This window comes from Plectropomus leopardus, chromosome 8 (genome assembly GCF_008729295.1).
Source record: "Plectropomus leopardus isolate mb chromosome 8, YSFRI_Pleo_2.0, whole genome shotgun sequence".
In the NCBI taxonomy this organism is placed as follows: Eukaryota; Metazoa; Chordata; class Actinopteri; order Perciformes; family Serranidae; genus Plectropomus; species Plectropomus leopardus.
This window is the reverse complement of record NC_056470.1, coordinates 29,475,641-29,503,069: the sequence shown is the minus strand read 5'-3', so window position 1 is coordinate 29,503,069 and position 27,429 is coordinate 29,475,641. Positions and strand designations below refer to the sequence as shown.

The 27,429-nt window shown below is 38.0% G+C and overlaps 1 protein-coding gene across 3 annotated transcripts; it reads left to right on the top strand.

Moving 5' to 3' along the window:
- On the top strand, window positions 1–17,075 carry pan2 (poly(A) specific ribonuclease subunit PAN2). Of its 3 annotated transcripts, none has more exons than XM_042492045.1 (26): window positions 1–76; window positions 1,099–1,404; window positions 1,505–1,674; window positions 1,810–1,930; window positions 3,058–3,135; window positions 3,221–3,491; window positions 3,993–4,338; window positions 6,509–6,605; window positions 6,788–6,907; window positions 6,995–7,114; window positions 7,227–7,355; window positions 7,442–7,641; window positions 8,321–8,469; window positions 8,590–8,696; window positions 8,790–8,888; window positions 9,010–9,098; window positions 9,747–9,891; window positions 10,009–10,146; window positions 10,271–10,330; window positions 10,415–10,505; window positions 11,420–11,577; window positions 12,923–13,066; window positions 14,123–14,302; window positions 14,441–14,534; window positions 15,883–16,086; window positions 16,209–17,075. In XM_042492045.1, the coding sequence occupies exons 2-26, from the start codon at window positions 1,117–1,119 to the stop codon at window positions 16,241–16,243; spliced, it is 3,633 nt and encodes a 1,210-aa protein (XP_042347979.1). In that variant the 5' UTR covers window positions 1–76; window positions 1,099–1,116; the 3' UTR covers window positions 16,244–17,075. The 3 variants fall into 3 exon arrangements, with proteins under 3 accessions (XP_042347979.1, XP_042347980.1, XP_042347981.1); XM_042492046.1 differs by having other exon boundaries at window positions 1–93; XM_042492047.1 differs by having other exon boundaries at window positions 15,883–16,074; window positions 16,209–17,074.
- The last annotated feature ends 10,354 nt before the right edge of the window (window positions 17,076–27,429 follow it).

Sequence of the window (27,429 nt, the reverse complement as noted above, 5' to 3'; positions counted from 1 at the left end):
GTTTTGTTTTTAATGTGTGTTTTTGTTGTGAATGAAGCGAGCATGGACTCTGCAGGAAAACGTATCATAAGAAGAGGTCGGTTATACTGACATGTCAGTATATATTTTTTATAACGCATGCTCTACAATAATACTGATATTTTGGGGTGTAAATACGGACAGAAAGTTTAGTGAGTGCAGTTTAAACATTGCCTGTGTGGTTCATGCTAACATTAGCTAAATGAGCTAACTGCTATCGCAAACTAGCTTTAGCTGAATAAATACAAATGTGAGCTGCTACTTTTGTGAGTGAATAAATTGAGCTTAGTGTCTTTTTGTGCACATATCTGTAACTTTAACTTTTGGAAGGTAATGCATAGAGTTAAGTGTTAGTTTTAATGTTAGCCGTAGGGTTAGCTTCCGGGGCTAGCTTCAAGCCAAAGCTAACATTGAAGTTACCCTGAAAACATACTTGAATTGGGTTTATTAAAACATACTAAAATAAGAAATTAAATAGCTGGGCAATATAAAGATATAACGTATAGACGTATGAGACTATAAATCGTCTTAGTTATTGGATATTGAATAAACAGCGTATTTCTTGGTGCTAATGGTTGCATTACAGCTATTTTTGGCATTTTGCTGAGTTATTTGTATCAACATTTTATTTTAATGATTGTAGATAAAATTATAAATTGAAACGTGCAGCATGGGAGGAAGTTTTGCTTTGCAAAACTTCAGGGAGCTGGTTTTATTTGTTCTTTTTTTCATTTGAGTTCATTAAAAAAGTTGCAGGGAACATGCTGTATATGATGTTGAACGTTTCAGTTTTGATGAAACATTTGCTAAAGGCATTTAAGCAAAGTTTTGTGTTGGAGTTTGTTATAAATCAAATTCTATTTTCTTTTATTGTAAATGCATATTGGGTCTAAATATTTATTATTGGTCTTTAACTACTAATAATCCGTATTAGTAGTAGCTCTGAAAAACCAATATCGATCGACCCTTAAACGAGGTATGTATCATGTACCGGGATTTAGCCTAAAAGTATCGCGATATAATTTTTAGCTCATGTCATTATGGCGTTACTAATTTACAGGAGTTGTGATTTCTCTGCAGGTTGATTTTACTGTACTCATGATGAACTTTGATGGTCTCGACGCTGGGATGGGTGAGTACCCACCCAGCCTTCACGGGACCCTGGAGGCAGGGATGGAGCCCTCCATGGACCCCCACATGAACCCCAGCTTACTGCAGGGAGTAGAACTGGACCCAGAGGGGCTGGCCGTGACAGTCCCTGAGCCTGTGCACCTCATGGAGGGGATGTTTTCAGAGCTACACAGTGCAGTTTCAGAAGTTGGCATCCCTGTCACTGCAACACATTTTGACCTGCAGGAGGAAATGCTCTGGATGGGAAACCACAGAGTAAGAGCCTGGAGTATGATGTAGTTTAGATTTATTCTGAAACATGCAGGTTGCTTCAAGATTAACAAAAATACTTAATTACTTTTATTATTCTCTTTAGGGTCACGTAACCTCGTTCTTCGGCCCTACAATGGTCCGTCACTCTTCTTTCCAAGCGCATGCATCAGATGACATCCGACACATTCAGAGTTTGGAAACAGGCGTCCTGTTCCTGTCCAAGTGTAACCTCAAATGCCACACTCGAGGGGGCCTTGTTATGTTTGATTACCCGTAAGTGTCACATATTATTAATTGAGAAAAATGTCCTTTTGCTGAGATTGATTGTAGATAAACTGCAGCTGTAAGATGATTTATTCTCTTACAGACTTAATTGATAATCACTGATTATGTGTGTGTGCATTCCAGGATGGAGGAAGGAGCAGATATGCACAGTCTCCTCATGACTGATAACAACACTTTACTCATGGGCGGATTACAAAACTATGCGGTTGAACTTGACTTGAATACTGTTCAAGAAACTCAAAAGGTGAGAGATTATCAACATCCACAACTATCTCTGTATGCAGCACAGGACCACAATTTCTCAGTTTTGAGATGAATAAAGTATATCTATCTATCTATCTATCTATATTACGAAATTTGTCAGCTCGTATTTTAACGCTCAGGCGAGAGTCAAGTCGAGTCAGTTCCATTTATAAAGCCCATTATCACAAATCATAATTCACCTAAGAAGGCTTTACAGTAAACACCATCCCTCTTTCCCTGGACCCTCAGTGGATAAGGACCCCCAACTTAAAAAACAACCTTTAACAACCTGGTGTAAGTGCAGAACAGATCAACATAATAAAATGACAACAATCAATATGGCAAAATGATACATAGAGAGAAAGAAAGAGAGAGAGAGAGAGAGAGAGAGAGGCACTGCAATAACAATAAGTACAATAATGACTGTATTAATAGTAGAAGTGGCACATTTTCCCATGCTGGCCTCTCTTCACTGACTCCCTGTGGGTTTTAGGATTGATTTTAAGATTTTATTATTTACCTGCAAATCATTTAATGTGCTAACTCCAGCCTCCGACCTTTTAAAACCATATATCCCGCCAAAGGTAATTAAGGTCGGCTGATCAGTTTCTCCTTGTTGTCCCAAGATCCAGGTTTAAGCTCAGGGGCGGCTGTGCTTTTTCATTTGTAGCCCTCAAACTTTAGAACAAGTTGCCACCACGTGTAAAGTTGGCCCCTGCACTGATTTTGTGTTTAAATCCCATCTTAAAACAGATTTTTATTGTCTGGCTTTTAATTCACAACAAGTGTTGCTAATATTTATATTATTGTCCTTTAGTCTTCTAAACTGGTCTTTGTCTACTGTATCGTTAATATGGACTCTGTTTTTCCCTGCATCATTCATTTTCATTCTTATTATTCTTATTCCTATTTTTATTATTATTGCTGTTATTTTTGTTATCATCTGTGTTGTCTTGTGTTGTTTTTACAGTTTTTGAATTTTTTTGGAATTGTAAAGCCCTTTGGTCGGAGGTTGTTTTTAACTGTGCTTTATAAATACATTTTGATAAGATTTTGGATTGGGCATAAGAATAACTTACTCAAAAGCAAATGATTGACTGTTTGCTTTCTTGTCGTGTGCACTTTTAGTTCACTGTTGAGGTACCTGGAGTGGCAATAATGCGTCAAACCGGCCGTTTCTTCTTCTGTGGGCACACTTCTGGCAAGGTAAGAAGGACTTAATCAAATCTTTTCTGGCCTGTTTTTTTTCTGGTTTACACAACACTCACATTCACTCTCTGTTTAAACACAGATAACTCTTCGGGACCTGCGTAGCTTCAAGACGGAGCACGAGTTCGATGCGTTTTCCGGCAGCCTCTCTGATTTTGACGTTCATGGAAACCTTCTGGCTGCGTGCGGGTTCTCCAGCCGAGGACTGAATGGGTTGGCATGCGACCGTTTCCTCATGGTGTACGACCTCCGTATGATGCGAGCTGTAACGCCACTTCAGGTGCACGTGGACCCCCTCTTCTTGCGCTTCATTCCGACCTACACGTCACGCCTGGCGATCATCTCACAGACAGGTATCAGCCGGGGGAGTGGAGCGTCATGCTGCAGTGTTTTTGTAGACAGACATTATTGAGTTTGGTCAACATCAAGATTTGTAAGATTTTTGAAATATCAAAGTGTCTACAGTGAAAGTGTTGCTGAAATAGTGGTGTTTTTTAATTGTTTTCTAGCTCACATGCATCAGTATATTGCTGTTGTCAGGCGCAAACCTCCTATATCCGAAATTGCTATTTTTCAGGAATTACAAAATAACACTATGTTGTTAAAGTGATCCATTGGAGATTGGAGGTTTTGTCACAAGCTTTTTGAAACCCACTGATAGACATAGACGGGGACCAATAGAATTAATTTATGAAAAAAAAAAGAAAATAATGAAACGTGGAGGTTTGCGCCCGATAACGACGATATAGTAACCGTGACCACCTTAGTCACTTAGATCATTAAGTGAAGGTGCTTCTTGAATACTGCTTCATGTAGCCTGGGAATAACGTTCCACTTCCTGTTTCTGCATCCAGGTCAGTGCCAGTTCTGTGAGCCTACTGGACTCGCCAATGTGGCGGACATTTTTCACGTCAACACTGTGGGCCAGCTGCTCATGAGCTTTGACGTATCGTCCAGCAAACAAGCCTTGGCCTTCGGGGACTCGGGGGGATGTGTGCACCTGTGGTCTGACGCTCCAGAGGTTTCATTTAACGACTACTCCCGGGAGACGGAGTTTGCGCTGCCTTGTCTTGTGGACACGCTGCCTCAGCTAGACTGGAACCATGACCTGCTGCCCCTCTCGCTCATCCCCATGCCGCTGACCAGCACAGAGCAGCTGCTGTCGGACTGGCCCACTGCACTGGCTACACCCAGCCCCAGGTAACACAGTACTAATGGAAATACTTCATTTCAAGCAACAATGACAGGAATTGTCCGTATATCCAGATATGATCTGGCCTCATTTACCAGCAGTTCTCAGTGAAAAACTGCGTGGCTTTTAAGAAGAATTTTTTTTCCTAAGATTCTGATATTCACCAGTGTTTCCTTATTTGGGATTTGTTCCTTTTTTGCACTTCTGTTGATTGGGTTTTTTTTTTCAAAATACAAATACAAAATTTCCCTCTGAACAAATATACGTGCACATTCTTAAACACAATGAGCATTTACACTATATATATATATATACATATTCAGTAAAAGAACCACCAGGCAAACAAGCAAAAATAAATAAACGAATAAAAGATAAATAAAAATAATGAAAGAAAATAAATTAAGAATAAAAGTAAAAGAAAAAAAATAAATAAAAGTAGGATGTCATTACAGTTATTACAGTGTTATCAAGAATCAGTTATGGGTTTATTTTATTGAAATGGTCATTAAAGGGTTGACATGTCAGGTAGAAAACATTTACCTTTCCTCTCAATGAAAATGTATTTTTTTCAAAATGTAAATGTTTCATCTTAAGTGCATATTAGCACAGACATTTTTGCTTAAAATATTTGTTCTTGTGTTTTCTTCAGTTCTACTGTTATGTAATATTATAGGATTTACATTAACCGTAATATTTTTAAATAATTTAAATATAATATATAATTATTATTTTTATTTTATAGTATTTTTTATTAATTATTTTCAATATTTTACAAAATATTAAGGACTTTTGAAATAAAAACTAAACTAACACTTTGATGTCAGTTATGTTAATGGGAACTATGACATCTAATAGTTGATGATTCAAGCTAGGAAAAATCACAGGTTTGGACAGGTCAAAAGGTGACAAAGCAACGTTCCAAGTAAGTTATTACTAAACTACGGAAATATTGCGTGAAAAAATCCAACTTCCACCTTCTGTTCCCCTCTCCCTGTCTCTCTCAAATCAGTTCGGTTGAATTCAAAAGGCTTTATTGGCATGAAAGTTTAAAAACAATGTTGTCAAAGTACCAAAATACAATTTTTTTCCAAATACTTTGACAGTACATAATAATAGTTATATGAACATTAACAAAATATTAAGATTGATATATCTGAAGTGTATATACACTATATGCAGTATATCATACACATGTATTCTTGTGTGTGAATCAGTGTGTGTGTGTGTGCTGGACTTTGTGTGTCTCACTCTCTCATACATGCACAACTTGGAGAGCGCCGAAGTGATGTCTTCGGTCTTGACAGTTGTGCTTCTATAATGCAGAAAGTCTGCAGTTGTGGAATGATTCAGTTAGTTGATAAATGCATATTCTTAGTATACAGTGCATCTTTATAGCTTTATTTTATATCTACTTCTAAAACTGCTAATTAGGACAAGTCGTTTGGCGTTTACTTCATGCAGAATCACCTATACCTCTGAACTGTTGAAGTTTTTTTTTAAAGTTTGATAATCAGTGCTCCTCCGTTGTTAGACTGTTGGTTAGGCATTATTGACTTTATTTTCTCATCTTTTCAACGTTGCACTGTTTGACATGTGTCTTCAGTTTGATGAACACAGACGCTGCAGTTTATTTTGAGTCAACCCTGCAAACACCATCCTGCTGCTGCTGGAAATACTCAGCAGTATAACAACTCTGCTACTGATTTTTTTTACCCAGCAAATGCACAATTTACTCCCAGCTGTATTAGGAAATTAATTAGCCTTTATTAAAAATGAAACGATATATTTGTGACCGGCTTTCAAAGATTTACATCTTCAGCAGGAAGCAGTGGGCTCGAGACTGAGTGCCACAGACAAATAGGGAAGTGGGAAAGTATTGACAGACAAATGAAAGCATTGTTGGTGTTGGTCATGCTTACATGGCATTTGTCACCAGGAGCAGAAATATCAGCAGCTTTATCTTTTAACTGAAGCTGTGACTTCACATAATGAAACCAAAACATCAAACTGGGATTCATATTCTCACTGCGCACAATGAAAATATTTTGTCATAGTGAGAAACTGCAAATGCAAATACAGCGAGGGGAAAAGCCAAATAGTAGTAGGCGATACTATGTACAGAGGCGAAGAAATCCTGCACAGTTTACCTTCAACTTCTACCACTGTTCTTTCCAACAGACGAGCTCCTCCTGTGGACCCCGAAATCCTGCGCACTATGAAAACTGTTGGCTTCATCGGTTACGCAGCAAATCCTCGTACCCGCCCTCGAAATCAGGCATGTCAAAAACATCCACAGTAGTTAAACCCACAAACAAAAAAACATATTTTGTTTGCAGTCTTAGTACTGTGTTATTTTCTCTGTACTCAGATTTAGAAAACAAATATTTTTGCTGTGTTCAGTGTCATGTTCAAACATACATTTCAGTGATCTCAGTCTGTTTTCTGTGTTGCTTTCAGGTTCCTTACAAAGTTAAAGATGTGGAGCTCGATTATGATAATTACAATCAGGTCCCTGAATCACCAATTGGACGTGATGAGGAGCCTCACCTCTACATGGTGCCCAAAAAGTACAGAAAGGTTTGAATTATTTTAGTATTCTTTTCAAAATCTCTTAATATTTTTTGTTGTGTATGAAAATAAATTTTGGTCTTTGTGCTGCATCAGGTCACAATTAAATACTCTAAACTTGGACTCGAGGACTTCGACTTCAAACATTACAACAGAACTTTGTTTGCTGGCCTGGAGCCTCACATCCCCAATGCCTACTGCAACTGCATGATCCAGGTAAGAAAACAAAGAAGTTCGTGGTGAAATTTAGTTTCAGAGATTATAAAAAAAGCTTTGATTTCTGTGACCCATACAAAATTGTTCTCCTGTTTCTGTCTTGACATGGTAGGTTTTATATTTCTTGGAGCCAATTCGGTGTCTAGTCCAGAATCATTTGTGCCAGAAGGAGTTTTGCTTGGCCTGTGAGCTCGGCTTCCTCTTCCACATGTTGGATTTGTCACGCGGAGATCCATGTCAGGTAGCTTTTTCTTCTTGTTTCTTTGAATAACAAACGGCCACACACTGTCTTGCCACTGCACATCTCTTCTTTATCCTCTTCTCAAGGCCAGTAACTTCCTCCGAGCATTTCGTACCATCCCTGAAGCCTCAGCACTCGGTCTGATCCTCGCAGACTCAGACGAGCAAACAGGGAAGGCCAGACTGGGTCGGTTAATCCAGAGCTGGAACCGCTTCATCCTCACCCAGCTGCACCAGGAGACACAGGAGCAGGAGGGCCCGCAGGCCTACAGGGGAGCCAGCAGCAGGTCAGAGCAGCCCACAGAAATAAAAAAGCGTTTGACATGCTCATCAGTCTCCAGAGTCTGGAGGCACGAATGTTTTGCAGAAAGAAATTCAGGGACGATATGAAGAAGATTATGAATTGCGAAAACAATGTCCACAAATGTGAGAATTTGCCTTTAGTGTCACCATGTGTGTTATGTTATTATGTTTATGTTGCTTTTTTACTTAAGCACAGTCTTTGGGTTCCTTTAAAATTTTAAAAGTGCTTTATAAATAAAATGTATTTTTATTATTGGTAGTAAAAAAACCAAACATAAACTAAAAACGACAACAATACATTCTAGTTAAAAAGTATAAAAGTAGGTCTCAGTGATACTCATCAAGCAAATATAATTTACAGTAAAATGATATGCATGTAAAATTATCATACCATGCAAAAACCTGCAGCAAAGTCTCAGGAGTACCACCCAGTACCCCGGGTACAAGTCCCTGTATAATTTATCATCTCAACAGCACATGGGACAAAAGTTTTCTTGTCTCTAACGCTTCCTTGAGGGTTGAAGTTCAAATTCACTGCGTGGTGGATGAGAAAGGTTGTCAATAATTATTTCATCTTTACTTCTAGTGAGTTTTTCGTATATGCTACTAAGATGCATATACCACTCATTTTTTTGTGTTTTATTAATGATACGTTTGATACAGTTCCTTGGGTTCCTCTGGTGAGTCCGCCATCGGTAAACTGTTTGGAACTGAAGTCGAGAACAGCAGTTTGTGTCGCTGTGGCAAGGAGACGGTCCGCTCCTCCCTCACACTGCTCTTCACCATGCATTACCCCGAGCAGAACTCCCAGGGTGAGTTTGGTGTCCACACTGTTGTGAGAGACTAATGTATGAATAACCCGGGCAGATAAAAGAAGTGAAACTGTTTTGTATTTATTAATAATATCCCAATTTCATTCAATTTCTTGTCAGAAAAAATAATTAAGGAATACGACTTTGCTGAGATCTTGAAGAAAAGCATCTGTCTGGAGCAGAGCACTCAGGCGTGGTGTGAAAACTGTGAGAAGTATCAACCCACAGTGAGTTTCAGCTCACACTCAGCAGCTCATATTGACAGACGCATTTGTAGTCTTGATTCCAACCTACCCGAACGTATTTGTGTGCCACTTTAGGTGCAGACACGCAACATTCGATGTCTTCCAGATGTTCTGGTCATCAACTGTGAGGTGAACAGCGCTAAAGAGGCTGAATTCTGGAAGGTCCAGGCTGAGGTAAACAGATGAGTTTGTTTTTATTTCCATGCAAGATGCTCTTAAATACAGATTAATTCATGACTTCCTGTTGTTAGTTAGTTACATGAAATATGTGCTTGCTTTTCGTTTTTTTTAACAGTACGCCTTCAATAAGGCCATGCAGAAAGAGGCGATGGAACCTGCAAAACCCAAAGAACCCCCACCCATGCCCACAGAGTGGTGTCTGGAGTAAGAACCTTTCTTAATATCAAATGAATAGAATTGCATCATTGAATATTTCCATTATCGGTTAATGTTTTTGATTATTCAATTAAGTGTTAAGTCTATAAAACATCAGAGTAAATAGTGGATATAATAGCAGACATCTTCAAACTGTTTTTGTGTGCAAAAAACTGTCTAAAGTTATGTAGAAATGTTTACATTTGAAGCAATACTTCGGTCCCCCTTCAGTGGTGAGCGAAGAATCTGAAAAAGTAGGAATTCTTGATGAATTGAAGTCACAGGATCAGCAGCAAAAATATATAAAAACACCTGTTTACAAACTCTCACACAAACCCAAGTCTCATCTATCCAGTCGTTTGAAAAGTACTTCTCAGACACATGCATTTTGCTCAAACTTCTTCACAAATTCAGTGCGACACAGAGTGATTGATATAAAAATGATAATTTTGGGGGTGAAGCATTCCTTTAAGATTCTAGATTTATCATGTTTGGCAAAAACTGATTTAAATGACCAGATAATCAATTTATTTTTGAATTATTTTTTTGTCTGTCAACTAACTCCTTTCAACTCTTCAAATAAAGTCATTGTCATTAGTTGACTGTGTCTCAACAGCACTTAAAACTTCACTTTTACTTCACTGTGCATCCTTGTAGCGGTGAGGACATATGCAACATGGAGGGCTTCACCTTTGACACGCGGGCAGAGGACCTGAGACACGTTTGGATCCCTCTCACTCTAAAGATGTCCATCAGCAAAAGTCAGGGACTGGAGATCAGCAGCCTGTCTGAAGGAGAGGAGGTGAGAGAGGAAGATCTTTAACTGATTTCTAGATTAAAATGCTGATTTTGATTCTTTATTTTGGCTTATGTGAAAGTTTTACGTGCAACTAAAGAATCGTTGCAACATCTCAATCAGTTAAGTGCTGCTGAAGAGACGGAGGGTGTTTCTATCTACGACTTGGTGGTCACGGTGCCCCACATCCTGGATGCACGCACTGGTGGAAACTTGGTTGCACACATCAAAGTGGGAGAGACGTACCATCAAAGGAAAGAGGTGAGTGGAGCTGCGATTAGAAAGTAGAGTCTCAGAGACATACTTCTGCAAAGTTCAGATAAAGTGTAGCTGATGTTTTAGATAAAATCTGTTTGAAAACTGATATTTAAAATGTTTGTTTTAGGGAGTGACGCATCAGCAGTGGTACCTCTTCAATGATTTCTTAATTGAGCCAATTGACAAAGTAAGTATGTGACCGTATTCAATACATGCTAATGAAATGTCGTCTTTGCAGTCATGTAAAAATGTGTTTTTGGGCACCATGTAGACTGAAGCTGCTCAGTTTGATGTGAGCTGGAAAGTGCCAGGCATTCTGTATTACGCCAAGAGGAACTACCACACCAAATACGACCTACGCAGTAAGTTTGTGGACATTAGAGGAATACTTCAATCCCCCAAATGATCATTTGTTTTTCATATACTCACCTTGTTACATTGAATTTGTGAAGACAACTCAAGGCATGCGAGAAAAACTGTTTTTCTCTTTTCCACTTTCTCTGTTTTTCCACGGTGTATGAAGAATCCAAAAACGGAGAAAATTCTCGATATATTCAAAGGTCCAGTGGGTAGGATTCAGGGAGATGTATTGGCAGAAACTGAATAAAATATAATAAGTATGTTTTCGTTAGTTTATAATCACCTGGAAATAAGAATCGTGTTACTTTAGAATGAGCCTTTTATGTCTACACAGGAAGCACATCCTTGTTCATAGAGATCACCATGTTACACTGAAATGTTTCTACAGAAGATTGTTTGGGAGATCAAGAGACTTCAGCGGATAATTCAGCTCCTGAACAATAAACACTGAAGGAAGTTTAACACAGAGAAGTTTCAACTGGTTGCGATTGGCAACTCTCACCGTAGTTTGCCCCTAAGATCTTACACACTGAACCCTTAAGTCACATGGGTCCACGTTTAACCCCTGCAAAATTACAACAAAACACAAATTTACAAACTCTCACACAACTCATGCAGTGTGAGCCAAGTCACATTTATCCAGTCGTATGCTCAGAACTTCTCAAACAGACAGCCCTTTCCGATGGAGAACTGAACTGAGAGTGAAGCTTGTCTGTGATCTCCTTAAAGCCAGACTCCACTGACAAAAAACAGTAATTTTATCCCGCTGAACCTCTGGTACCGCTGCTCCACGACTGCTTCTGTTAGTCAGTTTGTGTTATCATGTTACATCAGTGTCAGGGTACAATTTATATTTGTAGATTTTACCTGTAGGTTTGTGGTTATTTACCTGCTCATGCTTTGCTGCTTGTCTCAGTTAAAAATCCCATAGATGCCAGCGTGCTGCTGACGGAGGCCTCGCTGGCTCGGAAGCAGAGGAAGAGTCACGCCACGTTCATCCCCCTCATGGTCAGCGAGATGCCGCAAGCCGGTGACTTGGTGGGACTGGATGCTGAGTTTGTCACGCTCAATCAGGTCAGTCTGGACTATTATGCCACTGTCACACAGTCACACAGGGTGTGCATAAAAAAAACAGGATACTGCAAAGCCATTGATAAGTAATCAGGAGTCTCCCTTAATCCTGACCATATTTTGGAAACATGGTTTTCTTTTTATAAAAAAAATAATTCAACTCAGTTTGATAAATAATTAGATACAGTACAACAACACAACCTCGAGTGTGATATTGCTTTTATATAACAGTTCAACAAGCGCCATTAATTCGTTAACAGGAATAAGTGACAACGGATTAGGATTTATTTATTTATTTATTTAATGATTTTTTCAGCTTTGTAAACACAAAAAGTTTTGCAACTGCTGGAACTGACATCTGTTGCCTAGAAACACATAACCAATTTCCTGCACGCTGCTTGCTAAACTGTGGAAACTCAGTCTGCATATTATGCACAGAGCAGCTGCTGAGTCATCTCATGTAAATTTATCTCCGTGTTTACAGTGAAATAAGAGTTTGTTGCTGTCAGTTGCTTTGGCGGCCTGTGTGGTGTAGATGAGTTAGTTTGATCAGATTGTATGTTGTTCCAGCATGTCCCCTCACTGCTGTGATCTCCGTCGTCTCGAGTCCCGGATCAAACAGTTTGTGTATGGCGGTGGCTTTCAGGCCATGGTTGGTGTCAGATGAGTGCCTCGCTGCCTCACTGCACATCCTTGTAACATTTGTGACAGCTGGTTTACTCGCAGGGAACGGCGGTATACCAAACGCCGGCCGTTACAGCTGCTCTCTGCCTGAGCTGCAGGTCTTTTGAGGGCTTTTGCATGAGGTGGAATTTTGCTTAGGATTTTTTTTAAGCAATGATGCTCTTCAAACATTGTTTTAATCTAATGTTATGTCAGATAACTACTGACTATTAATGTTTGCTGATTAACAGTTTAGATCACCTATAAAACGGAGTAATACATGCAGAGTAAAAAGTCCCATTGATGTTGCACTGTTTATCAGCCTCTCGACCAATCAGATTGCTTAGCTTGAACTAACACTTGTATAATTAGTGTTGTTTTCAGTTGCAGTTGGATTTAAGATGAACTACTGGGCGACTGCATCAAACTTTACTCTCCAACAAGCGTCTTTCAGCTTAGAAATGACAACTTGTAGAAAGCTGCTGGGTGCAAGACAACTACTCTCACTTTAGGAGGAGTGTCACATTATGGTAGTGTTGTCAGCCAAACTTTGCAATTTTGGCGGACAACGCAAAACTGTATTTTTCCAGTCAGTCATATGCTGGCTTCCTAAAATGACACACAGCCATCTAAAGCTTGAGCACCCCTGCTTTAAATAAAAAGTTTCTAATGACTGTGTTTGCAGGAAGAGGCAGAGCTTCGCAGTGACGGCACCAAGTCGACCATCAAGCCCAGTCAGATGTCTGTGGCCAGGATCACCTGTGTGAGAGGTCAGGGGCCCAACGAGGGAGTGCCTTTCATCGATGACTACATCTCGACTCAGGAGCAGGTGAGAGCAAAAAATACGTTATGAACTTATGTTTTGTAAAGGTCACCTGGGTCTGCCTTTAGAACTGTGACAGAACAGTGTTTAGGATTTTTTGTTCTGCTATCACTTTGTTCCCTGTTTATTTACTACATTTTTTGAGGGCACGGTTGGACATAGATTTGACCTGCCTCACCAAGAGGAGTTCTTTTTTTCGTTGATGCCTCCTTTTCTGTCTTTTGCTTACCCGGGGTACGGTGAGGGTACTGGACTTCAAGTGACTGTTTTTTGGAACTTTAGGGACTTTGGGAGTGTATATGTTTGAAGTGTCTGTTGTTGCCTCATGTCTCCACCTGTCAGCAGGCACGATTTAATTTTGATTCATTCAATATATGATAATTTAAGCAAAAGGTTTTACTCTCATCTGTTAATCAAAAATCATGATTCATATCTTGACGTTGAAAAGAGTCATATTATCTGTTTAGATCTGAAGACACAGCTGATTATTCAATTTATTTTAAGCAACTAATTACTGCAAAACTAATCCACCCTGAACCCGTTTTGTATGTATCTTTTTACCTTGTGTCTGTGTGTGTGTTTTTTTTACATTTATTTTACTGAAATATAACACAGGGATGATTTTTCTCATCACTACCTCTATCACGTTGCTGTCATTGTCATTTAACAGTGTGTTTAACTTTCATATATAACTTTCAGTGTGTGTTTTATAATTAAAGCATACACATGCAGGATTAACTGAAGAAAATATTTGATCTGTTCATGCGATCTGAAATGAGAAGCACATCATCCATGGCAGACTGAACAGAAAGGTTAAACTGCGTTTTCCTTTGTTTGCAGTTCGGTCCCTGATATGGAAATATATTTCCTCAGCTTTTATTGTGGTCAGATCACGGTGATTGATCACTTCATGCTGACTTGCAGAAAAGTCTTTATTAGTTATCATGAAAGATGCAAAGTCAAACATTAACCCTTAAGATGTATACTGTTTGTTTAAACTTAATTCTTGGAAACTGCTGCACAGATTTGACCCTTCACACCTCTGGATGTTTGTTCTTCCAGGTTGTCGACTATTTGACTCAATATTCTGGCATCAAACCAGGAGACTTGGATGCAAAGATTTCTTCAAAGCATCTGACAACATTGAAGTCCACGTACTTAAAGCTGCGTTTCCTAATCGACACCGGAGTTCGCTTTGTTGGTCATGGCTTACAGAAAGACTTTCGGGTTATTAATTTACTGGTATGTTTGTTTTTTTTTCTTTACAACTTAAAGTAAGATTTGTTTTGTAGATGTTAACTGTGCTGTGTGTGGAAGTGCAAAATTAATATGTAATGGCAATGCAGATGACATAGATATGTTTTTTTTTTGTTTTTTTAGGTTCTGAAAGACCAAGTCATCGACACTGTCTACTTATTCCATTTACCCCGGAAGAGAATGATTTCTCTGAGGTTTCTTGCCTGGTATTTTTTGGGTAGGTAAAGACAGATATGATCAATTTTTTTCTATTAACAACAGATCACAAGATTATGTGTAATTTTAAGGGATTTGCTTATAGAGACAAATCTACAGTAGGGCTGGACAATATGGAGAGAAAAAGAAAATATCACAATATATTTTTGACCTCAATGTCGCTAATGTGATAATGTTATAGAGTTAACTATATTGGCACTTTCACAAAATATTTACATGATGGGATGAAATTTTTGATAAACAGTAATCAGCAATGTGGATATATAAGCTAAGCAGGTAAAGGAAAATAATAGAACAGCTAGAGCAGCCTGGTAAATTCTCTAAATGTATTTGTTTGACTGTAATAGAGGATAAATTGTGATATCCAAAATTTAAGAAGATATCAAATAGAATTTCACAATATCAATATAATATTTTTATATTGCCCATCCTAAATCTACAGAGAATTATCACACAACCGCAGTCCTTAAACTCGACGGAGCTTTGAAGCATTTTTCATCTTTTTTGTTTTGCTGTTTGATCCACAGTTTAACTGTTAGTTTCCTCTCACTGCTCTTACAGCGTTTTTTTTGGCTGCAGGAAAAAGCTCTAAAAGCCCAATATGCACTCAGCTCCAAATAAAAGACGACGTTAAAGACCAGCTGGTGAATTTAGTGCAGAATTAAGCTGCTAAAGAGTCGCATATTTCCCTCAGAAGTTGGTAAAGACCAAAAACTGAGCTAGAAGAGCGCGAATAAACAGGCTTACATTCACCACGTGGAAATGAACATGAAATAAATGCTAATGTCCCTCTGTATCTGCTCTCAACCTAAAACGTGATTATATTTAAATTTTTTGTTGACAGTTTGTTTCTGCTGCCCCCAAGTGGCCTCATAACCCGTCAGTGCACTTTAAGGAAGGAAGCTTTAGAGCTGACTGCAGCACAGCCTCAAAGCCTCTAAAACCCCTGCAGCCACATATTGATTTTTTATTTTTGGAGATGGACCGTTCATTAGAAGCGCTGTTGGAATATATACTTTATATACTGTGTGATTATAGACAGCACAACACTCTCGGAGCGCAGAGCGTACTCTTGGCACAGACGGAGCAGCAGAACATCAGGGGCAGTGACAGTGAGCGTCAGAATGTAGAGAGGGGACACAGAATTAAACACAAACATACAAGCACACACACACACACACACACACACACACACACACGCACACACTTCAGGTGCTACCACAAACAAATTAATATTCTTTGGAAACACGCAAGGATGTATCATGTTTAAATCCAGGAACTGAATACATTTAAGATGCAGCTCTAGGAATCATTATGACTCGTCATTCCTGATTGTCCTTTTCTCCCAGACCTCAACATCCAGGGGGAAACTCACGACAGCATAGAGGACGCACGCACCGCTCTGCAGCTTTACAGAAAGTACCTGGAGCTGAGTCGCGGAGGGGGCAATGATGAAGTGAGGAAGATCCTGAAGGGACTCTACGAAAAAGGCCGCCAGCTGGACTGGAAAGTCCCGGAATCGGACACAGGAGATGGTCAAGGTAGCCCAAAAAGTACGACGTAACATTGAATGAGATGCAGGCTGATGTTGATGATGTAATAATGAGTTTAGAGTAAAGGGGATTATGGGACACAGAGTTTGAGTGGATTGAAAGCACTCTCCTTTGTTCAACAGGTGCTGCTGTGTTTCCCTCTGTGATGGGGCTGTGAGCTGCACCCTGACGCCCTCACACCAGAGAGTCTCCACTCACATCTGATGTAGTTAGTGTCACATTTTTTACGTATTTACATTTATATTTGCATTGTGTACAGCGTTTATGAAGGTCTTTGTTGCCTGTACAGTCCATTTCAGTGCGGTAACAAAACAGTGTTAATCATGTCAAAATTTTGTACTTTATGTTTTCAGAAAAAATGAATTTTGTGATTTTGGAGCCTTTTTTAAAGAAAAATACATGTAAATAAATCAACGTATCACAAGCGCTAGAATATTCATTGTGTGTGTTACCAGGAAGTTAAAATACTTTTACTTTTCTTTCTGAGAAGTCTATTCAAATTGAAAATGAATTTAGTTTTGTTTGCTTCACAGCCTTCTGAGAATCATGTTCTCAACGCTCAGCTACAAATTTGCCTGTTGATTTTCCTGAAAGGTTTGATTACATTTACTGGCAGTGAGCTGTTTCCAAATGGTGTAGTAACTCCCTTGCCCTTTTAAAACAAAGGCACCAACAGTACAAAGATACAATTTCTTATTTATTTTCAAATGATTTGTTTTTTCTAAAAGTCATACATGCAGAGAGTTGATTTGTGAATGAGGAGAAAAATCTTATTTTATCCAAGTAAACATTACTTCTTTTTTTTTTTTTTTTGCAGTGGTCAAGACTGTGAAAACTAATTTTATCATAAAACCAAAAAACTCAAAACAATAAAATGTTCTTACCAAATTAAATCTAGGATTAGCAGTATGGATGATGAGAAATGAAATTCCAGTGTGTTCTTTAAGGTCAAATAAAGGAAGTTAATGCAAATATAATTTTTTTAAACTTTATCTTTTTTTTTTTTTTTTACTTATTTATTTTATATTTTTATTTTTTTAAAGATCATCTTTAGGCTTTTGCCTTTATTAGATAGGTCATCTTAAGGGTGAAAGGGGGAGAGAGAGCGGGGATGACATGCATAAAAGAGCCGAGGACAGAATCAAACCTGCAGCCGCTGTGGAGAGGACGTAGCCTCTGTACATGGGGCACCCGCTCTACCAACTGAGCTACTAAAACTTTAAACTTCAAATTTTATCTTTATATTGTTATTTCTTACATCCCCTTATACATTAAATAAGGGGACATTATGCATTAAATATTTTGCTTAGTAAGATGCATAATGTAACTCTGGAGAAAGACTTGATTAATAAATCTAGTTCCCAAGTTGTCAAATTTCGATGCTTTGGGTTAATAGACAGACTAAACTACAGTTTCCAAAGTACCACAAATCCAAAGTCTTTGATGACCTGGAAATTAGACTCAACAATAAACCTTTTTTCACTGAAAACATTTGACTAGGAAAACCTCGGGGGGTATTCACTTACATTAATGATGGCTGAATTCCACTTAGGGAAGTCCCTGGCATTGTCCATGCTGTCTCACTTGAACAGTTTAAGACTTATTAGAAGTAAGCCCTGGTTAATGTTATTAATTTTACCGGAACCTTTTCTTCTTCTTTACATACAGCACTTTTGAATACACAAGCATATAAAAACAAACAAACAACTAAACGTGGGCTATATAGACAGACAAACCTACAAAACAGTCATGGAATTCTACAGTCACATTTTCCAGACCTGGAAAAGTTAGCAAAGTTTTGAAAAATTCATGGAATTTTGTTGTGTGTAAAAAAAAATTAAATTAAATTTAAAAAAAGAACAGTACAAGTTGCACGTCTTCTTCTGCGTATAATCTTCCACGTTATGTTGTATTATGTTTCTCCGTTTTCTTCTCATGTTTTGTCTCTCCCTTCATGTATGCCAGCTAACCGAATTTATGTTTCAATAGAATTTGAACCTGATATGGTTGAAAAACTCCAGGGATGTGGGGCAAAACTTTCTTTTTCTAAACATGGGTCCTTGAGTTTATGGAGAAGTTTTGAAATTTTGTCCACGAAAATGTGTGACAACCGTATATATATGTTTACCTAACATAGACATAAACATTCCCTGTTTATTTTGTCTCACTTCAGTTGAATAAATCATATAAGATGACTTCAGGGTGTCACCTACAGTCCAATTTTTTCTTGAAATCTTAAAAAAAAATTCCCTGTGTAATCTTAGGGTTTACATTTTTCCCCTCATGATATAAAAACAACATTGTTAACCACTCAGCATTGTTTATCCTTTTAAGCCATATTAACAGTCACAATTCAGGAACATTACTAATAAAGCTAATAATCCTCCCAGGTGCATAATAAATTATGTGGAGGATTTTAAAAATTACATTTCTTATTTTTTGCATCCAGAAAACCATGTTGTGCATTAAAAAATGATAAGACTAATGATCAAATTCAGTTAAATCCCTTTTTTCTTTACCCAGAGCACCAGCTATTGTTATGCATTGTGACCCACAGGTCTTTATCAGGGTCATCATCTGCTGTGGCAATGAGCCCTTAACAAGATGAAATAAACATTGTTTTTTAATTATATTTTGTTTCCGATCCAGTAATCTATATTTACTGGACATGATTTTCAGATATTTGTATTCAGTGGGTCCAGAATAATTTGGATCTGAACTAGAAGAAGTTAGAACCAAAGTTTGCTGGACTTATTAAAAAGAAACAAAGAAACAAAAAAAAACATCTGAATTATGGTTGTTCTCCCACCACTGCTGATTGATGAGGTTCTCTATCAAACCTCCCTCTTAAAAATCTAATTTTAAAAGTGCAATGATGCCCTCTGTTGGCTGTACAGGTGACATGTTCATGGGTGTAATGTTTGTCCCAAATACGTAGTCTGCATTAGAGCCACATTCAGTTATTACATTTTATATAGTCATTCATTTGAAGTGGTGGAGGAAAAAATCAGATTACTTCCTGATGTAAGGTTTTCGATGCAGTAAATCCGCTTGTATTGTAAATAGCATGTCAAAAAAACGACTGAAAAATGCCACACTATAATATGGCGAAAAATGTCAAAATTTGTCCCAAAAACAGCTGAAAACCGCATAAAGTAGCATGTTGAGACATGTCTTAGTATAGAGTGTTGAAAAAATGGCCAAAAACATTATAATAAAGCAAGTTGAAAAAAACACCCAAAATGCCCTACTATACTATGGCGAAAAATGGCAAAAAAATATGACATGACAATAGTATGGCATTTTCGGTCATTTTTTCGACGTGCTACTTTATGGTGTATTTGGACTTTTTTGCAGCATCCTATGCTATGGCGTGTATCAGCTCACTATTTTATGTGATATATGTTATGTGATTTTCCGCTGTTTTTGGGACATCATATTTTGACATTTTTCGCAATACTATAGTATGACTTTTTTGGTCATTTTTCGACATGCTATATTTTGGTGTTTTTGGCCGTTTTGGCGTGTCTTGGTACGCTATTTTATGCGGTTTTCAGCTGTTTTGGGGACATGTTAAATTTTGACATATTTCGCTATACTATAGTAGGCTATTGGGGTTTTCGGCCGATTTTTCCTTTTCTTTTGATATATTTTCTTGGGCTTCTTTCAGACGCCTTTCACAAACCTTTGAATCCTGCAAATTAGTTTGATTTCTTTCAAATAATGGGACAAAAAGGTAAGGGGCAACTTGGTTAGAAATGTTCTACTAATTGCAAGAAATTTGTAGATTTAGAAAATTACTTCAAACAAAGCCAGGGAAAAAATCTTTGGGGGGAAACGGGAACTTTCTTGTGTCTTTTGCTAATTTCTTACTAATTTTGGGTTGCTCATTGCCTTCTTCCCATGTATATAAAAGAAATCCATCCACTTTGCTCAGATTTCAAATGGCTAAAATTGTCTGAATTAATTGTTTTTCTCAGTATCCAGCCTTAGTACATATATTCAATAACTATGATTAATAGAATAGAAAAATGCAACATTTGCCCAATGTGACTTCCAGTATAAACCCCGTCCGCTTTCAGTGTTATTTCTGGATACAGATTATTTTATTGGTTGAACAGATACAGATAATTTATGGAAAATTGACAGAAAGTTATGTTTTGTTATGTTTGTAAAAACTTGGGATGTAAGACAAGTTGTAATAAGCTGTATTTTCTGATAATGATTCAGATTTTTGAAAAAAAAAATTAATAAATTGAATTTTTTACTAAAAAACAAAGAACAAAAATCCTGTCTCAGTATGGCTCTATAAAACAAACTGTGTTTATGACAATCAGACTGCTGCTCACAATAAAAAAACAATCAAAACCGAAGTTTGTATCTGTACTTTTTTCATCAGTTTTTGTTTTTTTCTACCAATCCCAGTATCATTTAAAGTTAAACAACAATTAAAACATTTCTTGTTTACTGTCCAAAATAACAGCTAGGCTTCTGTACTTTTGTCACAGTTACACGTTTAAATTTTAAGCATTAAACACCTGATTTCTTATATTCTGGGGAAGTTTTATGCACTGATTTATGGCTTAAATGTATTTTTATGTAAAGAGAAACAAATTTCAGGCGATAGTTGACAATTGAAAGAAACTGGCAATCTTTTTTCTTGAAAACTTTTGGATATTTTTTTCTTTAAACATTTTATATATGTTTTGGGTATTTTTCTGAGATAACATGCATTTTAAACTCGCCAAAATTTTACTAGTTATAAAAGCCAGACACTGTAAAAACAAGAAATTATCGTGGAATTTTTAAATTTCCGACGGTCCTTGAACATATCGGGTGGCACAAACACTTAATGCATTTTCTCCGAGTTACTCAAATTCTGACTGAATGCGCATATTTGTTGTTTAGTTAAATATCTTAAAGTTTGTGTCTTGATCGCAAAAAAATAAAGAAAAGGTATGTGGGCGTATTGGCGCAGTGAAGGGCTTCCCCAGCTGTTGTCGTTGATTCCAGCGCGGGAGTGCCCCTTTAAACTGGCTCCGCCCCCTTGTGACGCAACGATGCGGGAAACGGAAGTTTTCAAATCTCAAAGTTGGGAGCTGATTCTCTGTTTGTCCGTTTGCGTCGCTGCTGCTACTCGGTAAAAACGCCAAAAACATAAAGTCCAAAGTCCATTTAAAAATCAAACGGAGGCCAAATTATCGTCACCGACGTTAGTCCGGATCGTGTCTGCGGAACTTGAAGCGCGGTTGGATGTGTTTTATGTAGCAGGTAAGCTAGCTAAAGTTAGCCGTGTGTTAGCTAACATGACGACAAAAGTTCAAGTCGGAGCTTTGAAGTGCGCAAAAACAGAAAGAAGAGGACATCGCCATGGATAGTTTTGGGAATATTTGGGAGTTTTCGTGTTCAAACATTGGACATTGTGGACATTTCAGATGGGCTCCAGTGGACTTGGTGTCATTTTTGCTGGATTGGATTCAAGCTTACAGTCACCGGATGAAAACATCGTCAGTAAGTTGTTTCATATTAATTATTCTTCTTGCTACAGATGTAATAGATGTTGGTTATTTGGTGCGTTTTTTTAATGGCGTTGTTTGTTGGTGCTTGTGTTTCAGACCGCCATGTCTGCTTTGTTATTGTGTCAACCCCTTAGGGACTGCTTGGTGCATGTAATGCGCTTTTCTTTCTAGTTTTGACTGTGTTCATGCATTTTGGGAAGATTATGTACGTTTGTATAATCTTGGTATTTCCAGCTCAGCTCCAAACAATAAGTCTAAAATACTCTGTGTAAACAAAATGCTTAAATTAATACCACTAAGTGTGAAACAAACAAACAATTGAAAACCATTCAAACTGCAATTTTTGATCCCACAGCTATTAACCTTATTTTATTTCTCTTTTTTTATGACATATGGACCGCTCTTTGAACTAAGCCTTTAACAAATTTTTGAAAACAACAGAATAGAATAGAATAACCCTCCGCTATCCCGCCCAGAGAGGCCCTTCTTAACCACCGAAAGCGCCTAATCTAGGTTTAGGGGGTATTACCGGACAAAAAAATGTCATACTTATTGTTTTTCTTACTTAATTTAAATTGTTTATATTTCATCAATTTGCATTGTAAACAAAAAACCCAAATACTCAATAACTGCCATATTTTTTTAACCCTTTAAATGCCATGTTTGTAAAACAAACAAATCACAAAAAGTGTTTTTTTTTAAAAGTAAACTACACAAAAATTGTCTTACTTATTTTTTACATTTTTTTTGCAGCCAGGCATACTGTATGTTAGTGATCAACAGCAACGTTGGTTAAAATGCATTATTAATTTTTCTTCTGGGTCAAATATTCTAAAATACTCACACTTATTAGCCTTTGCGCATAAAATGCACACCTGTATTATATCTATATTTGATAGGGCCCAGTCAGGCTTACCCTGAATGAGTAAAACGCTGTCACCACCCAGTGGGTCCATGGCCCGCAGGGTCGAAATCAGGGCTGGGCAGCTGGTCAGCATGAACGTAAGGGTGCCCTGGGCGTGCTGACCCCTGGCATCATCTATTCCTCCCGAGGGGCTATAACCTGTGCATCCCGGGGGAGGATGTGGACATGGAATCCAAGTGGTCCATGTTCAGTACCTCCGTTGTGGAGGCAGCCGCTAAAAGCTGTGGTCTGAAGGTCGCCGGTGCCTGTCTTTGCAAGCAGCTTCGCATACCAAAACAAATACTTTGTTTTAGGTACTGCGGGTAGACACCAGTGGGATGCTGGAAGCTGTCAGGCATCAGACAGCAACCTACACACCTGCTGGTGGAAACCCAACAGAGAGGTGTTTTCCTAGACTGCACCGGTTGGCCTGAAGGGCTGCAGCCGAGGCAGTCACCAAAGCAAAAACTTGGGTGTTCGGGAGGCCGTGAAGGAGGAAAGTGTTGCTGGGGAGAGGGACGACTGGAGTGCTTTGCTCCGCCTGTTGTCCCCGTGACCCAGCCTTGAGTAAAAGGCAGTAAATGGCACAGGTTACAGAAATTCATTTGTTTTAAAGATGAATTTCTGTTTTTACTCGAGACAGACAATAAAGAATCTATCTATCTATCGTCTCGGCGAGAGTCTCCAGACTTTTACTAGCTTTTGTTTCATTTGATCTGGATCTGATAAGACCATGATGACTCAGCCAGTTAGTGTTGAGAGTCCCTCCCCCGGGACATTTTTACATACTTACCACATCTATTGCGCATCTGTCCGTCCTGGAAGAGGGATCCCTCATCATCCTCTGCTGCTCTTCCTGAGGTTTCTTCCTTTTTCTTCCCCCGTTAAAGGGATTCTTTTTGGGAGTTTTACCTTCGGTGATGTGAGGGTCTTAGGGCAGAGGGATGTCGTATGCTGTAAAGCCCTCTGAGGCAAACCATGTTTTGTCTTAATGGGCTTTAAAAATAAAATTGACTTGATTGCCCAAAAGGGGACTGCAAACGCTCTATTTAGAGTGGTAGAGAGTGCTCTGCTGTGGTCAAAAAATTCAAATAATCTAATTTCCACTTCTTCCTTCTTCTCCACAGAAAACATCATGAGGTCATCACGGCTCTGCGATGATGCGATGGCGAGTGTTATTGATGAGGGTCTGCTGTGATCAAACTACAATGTTCAGATGATGGACGACAAAAGCACATCCTCACGGTAATGGCTGCAGAATGTTGTTTTTTTTTTCTCGGCCAGCAAAACAAAGGCGCTCTTGAAATTGCTAAAATGATTAGCAACGAGCCCCCCTATTAAAATTGAAGGAATGATTATGAGAGCCTGAGCGCCAACCCCATGGCTGATTTTTTTTTAAATCAAAAAATTAAATCTCCAAAATGTTTTCCTTAAATATTACCAAAATCTAACTATTAAAAAAGGCAAAATCCTTGGGGAAAAAAATCAGAAAAATGTTTTCTTTTAAAAGAGACAAGAAAATGTAAAAAGTGAAGTAAAAAAAAAAAAAAAAAATACAGCCATTCAAAGTTGTATGCCCCTCTCCTAAGCCAAAATAGAAATAATAAGTCGTGCATGCCTTCCCCCTCCCGTCAAGAATAATAAAAAAGTCCCTAAGTTATATTTACATATTCAGTTTTAATCCTCTTCTGAATTAATTTTAAAAATAAGATAAAAGTATATACTATGAAGTGAGTTAAAGAAAAAGCCAATGAGGATTGTTTGTGGTTGTTTCAGAGAGTGTACGGCCTTAAAAATTTGCCTTAACCTCATGGACAAATCCTGGAATTTTATAGGTAAAAATGTATATGAACCCTGATGCTAAGCAGAACAGATTAGATATGAACCAAGACTCTTGATTATGCACATTAGACAATGCAAATAAAATGGGGAAAGTGTGTATCTGCCCCGTTTCATGTGAGTAATGGTGTCCGACAGGGTGGACCATTTTATCTTATTATCTACTATACATCTATATATATCTATTGTTATTCAATATTTATGTGGATATATTGTATATTGATATATTGTCAAGGCAGTTGAGCAGGTGTGACTCTGGGTGTATGGTAGGTAGCTCTCTAATCAGTCACCTTATGTATGCAGAGGATTTGGTCATTTTGTCTTTGTTTAGTGCTGGACTACAACAGCTACCCAGCATGGCATAGATTTTGACATCAAATATAATGCAAATAAGAGTAATATCATAATTATCAGAGGTAAGGAAGTACTCCCTGTTATTCCCTGGTACTCCTGTTGTCGGGTACAGCTCTTAAGGTGTGTGATGAGCTAAAATATTTGGGCCATTACATCAGCAGTGATCGCTCAGATGATAGGGATATACTCGGACAGCGCTGTAAGTAATACGCACAAGGTAACATGTTGACTCGTGCATTTAGTATGTGTAAAAACTCTGTTTAAAGCCTTTGGTACGCTCTGTATACGGCCCATCTGTGGCGTTGCTACAAAAAAAGGCAGACTGACTGTGGCCTGTAGTGACAGGATGAGGCTGCTGCTAAAAGCTGCTCTGGGTTCTAGTGCGAGCCAAATGTTCACCAGTGTTAGTGCTCCTACTTGTTCTGCTGTAATAAGAAATGTGATTTATAGGTATATATGTAGATTGGGAAAATCTGAAAATGGCATTATTTTGCCTCCAGCCAATCCTGAGCTGAGTTCTGTGTATTTAAGTCATTTGGAGCCACAGTTGATGATGCTTGATTCACTGTGGTTAGTGTGTTTGTATGTATGTATGTATGTATGTATGCGTTCATATATATGGACCTCTGTTTGAGCTGAGCCTTTAATAAAGTTTTGAATTGAAGAAATGAATTAATGGTGTTTTTGGCCCTTTTTTGCAACTTTCTATGCTATGGCGTGTCTCAGCAAGCAATTTAATGCTGTTGTAAGCTGTTTCCAGCTGGTTTTGGGACATGTCATTTTTTGACATTTTCGCCACAGTAAAGCCCTGCATTTTTGGTCATTTTTTTCAACAAGCGAAATTATGATGTTTTGGGTCCTTTTTTGCAACTTTCTATGCTATGGCGGTTCTTGGCAGATTATTCTAAGTTGTTTCCAGCTGTTTTCAACAGTTTTTGGGACATTTCAAATTTTGACATTTTCATTTTCGCCTTGCTTTTTCGGTCATTTTTTCACAATGTCAAATTAAGGTGTTTTGGACATTTTTGCAACTTTCTATAATATGGCGCGTCTCAGCATGCTATTTAGTGCGGTTTTCAACTATTTTAAGCTGTTTTTTGGACATGTCATGTTTTGACATTTTTGCCATACTATAGCCTTGCTTTTTGGGTAATTTTTCCGATATGCCAAATTATGGTGTTTTTGGACATTTTTGCAACTTTCTATGCTATGGCGCGTTTCAGCACTCTATGTAATGCGGGTTTCAACGATTTTCAGCTCTTTTTGGGACATGTCATTTTTTGGCATTATTGCCATACTATAGCCTTGCTTTTTGGGTCCTTTTTTTTTGGACATGACAAATTATGGTGTTTTTGTCCGCTTTTTCAACTTTCTATGCTATAGCGTGTCTCGGCAAGCTATTTAATGCTGTTCTAAGTTGTTTTCAACTGTTTTTTGGACATGTCATTTTTTGACATTTTTGCCAACTATAGCCTTGCTTTTCGGGTCATTTTTTCAAAATGCGATATTCTGGTGTTTTTTGTCTGTTTTTGCAACTTTATATGCTATAGCGTGTCTCGGCAAGCTATTTAATGCTGTTCTAATCTGTTTTCAGCTGTCTGTGGGACATGTCATGTTTTGACATTTTTGCCATATTATAGCCTTCGTTTTTGGGTCATTTCTTTCGATATGCCAAATTATGGTGTTTTTGGATGTTTTTGCAACTTTCTATGCTATGGCGCGCTTCAGCACTCTATTTAATGCAGTTTTCAACCATTTTCAGCTCTTCTTGGGACATGTCATTTTTTGGCATTTTTGCCATACTATAGCCTTGCTTTTTGGGTCCTTTTTTTTGGACATGTCAAATTATGGTGTTTTTGTCCGCTTTTTCAACTGTCTATGCTATAGCGTGTCTCGGCAAGCTATTTAATGCTGTTCTAAGTTGTTTTCAGCTGTTTTTTGGACATGTCAATTTTTGACATTTTTGCCATACTATAGCCTTGCTTTTTGGGTCATTTTTTTCGATGTGTCAAATTATGGTGTTTTGGACGTTTTTGCAACTTTATATGCTATAGCGTGTCTCGGCAAGCGATTTAATGCTGTTCTAAGTTGTTTTCAGCTTTTTTTTGGACATGTCATTTTTTGACATTTTTGCCATACTATAGTCTTGCTTTTTGGGTCCTTTTTTTTGGACTTGTCAAATTATGGTGTTTTTGTCCACTTTAGCAACTTTCTATGCTATAGCGTGTCTCAGCAAGCGATTTAATGCTGTTCTAAGTTGTTTTCAGCTGTTTTTTGGACATGTCAATCTTTGACATTTTTGCCATACTATAGCCTTGCTTTTTGGTCATTTTTCGGATATGCCAAATTATGGTGTTTTTGGAAGTTTTTGCAACTTTCTATGCTATGGCACGTTTCGGCACTCTATTTAATGCAGTTTTCAACCATTTTCAGCTCTTCTTGGGACATGTGATTTTTTGACATTTTTGCCATACTATAGCCTTGCTTTTTGGGTCTTTTTTTTTGGACTTGTCAAATTATGGTGTTTTTGTCCTCTTTAGCAACTTTCTATGCTATAGCGTTTCTCGGCAAGCTATTTAATGCTGTTCTAATCTGTTTTCAGCTGTTTTTTGGACATGTCATTTTTTGACATTTTTGCCATACTATAGCCTTGCTTTTTGGTCATTTTTCCGATATGCTAAATTATGGTGTTTTTGGAAGTTTTTGCAACTTTCTATGCTATGGCAC

Bases quoted from the DNA above. Each gene is read 5' to 3' on its own strand.
- pan2 (XM_042492045.1), top strand. From the start codon at position 1,117: ATGATGAACTTTGATGGTCTCGACGCTGGGATGGGTGAGTACCCACCC. The intron at 7,642-8,320 runs GTCAGAGCAGCC...CGTTTGATACAG, and splicing joins TACAGGGGAGCCAGCAGCAG to TTCCTTGGGTTCCTCTGGTG. The intron at 10,506-11,419 runs GTAAGTTTGTGG...TGCTTGTCTCAG, and splicing joins CACCAAATACGACCTACGCA to TTAAAAATCCCATAGATGCC.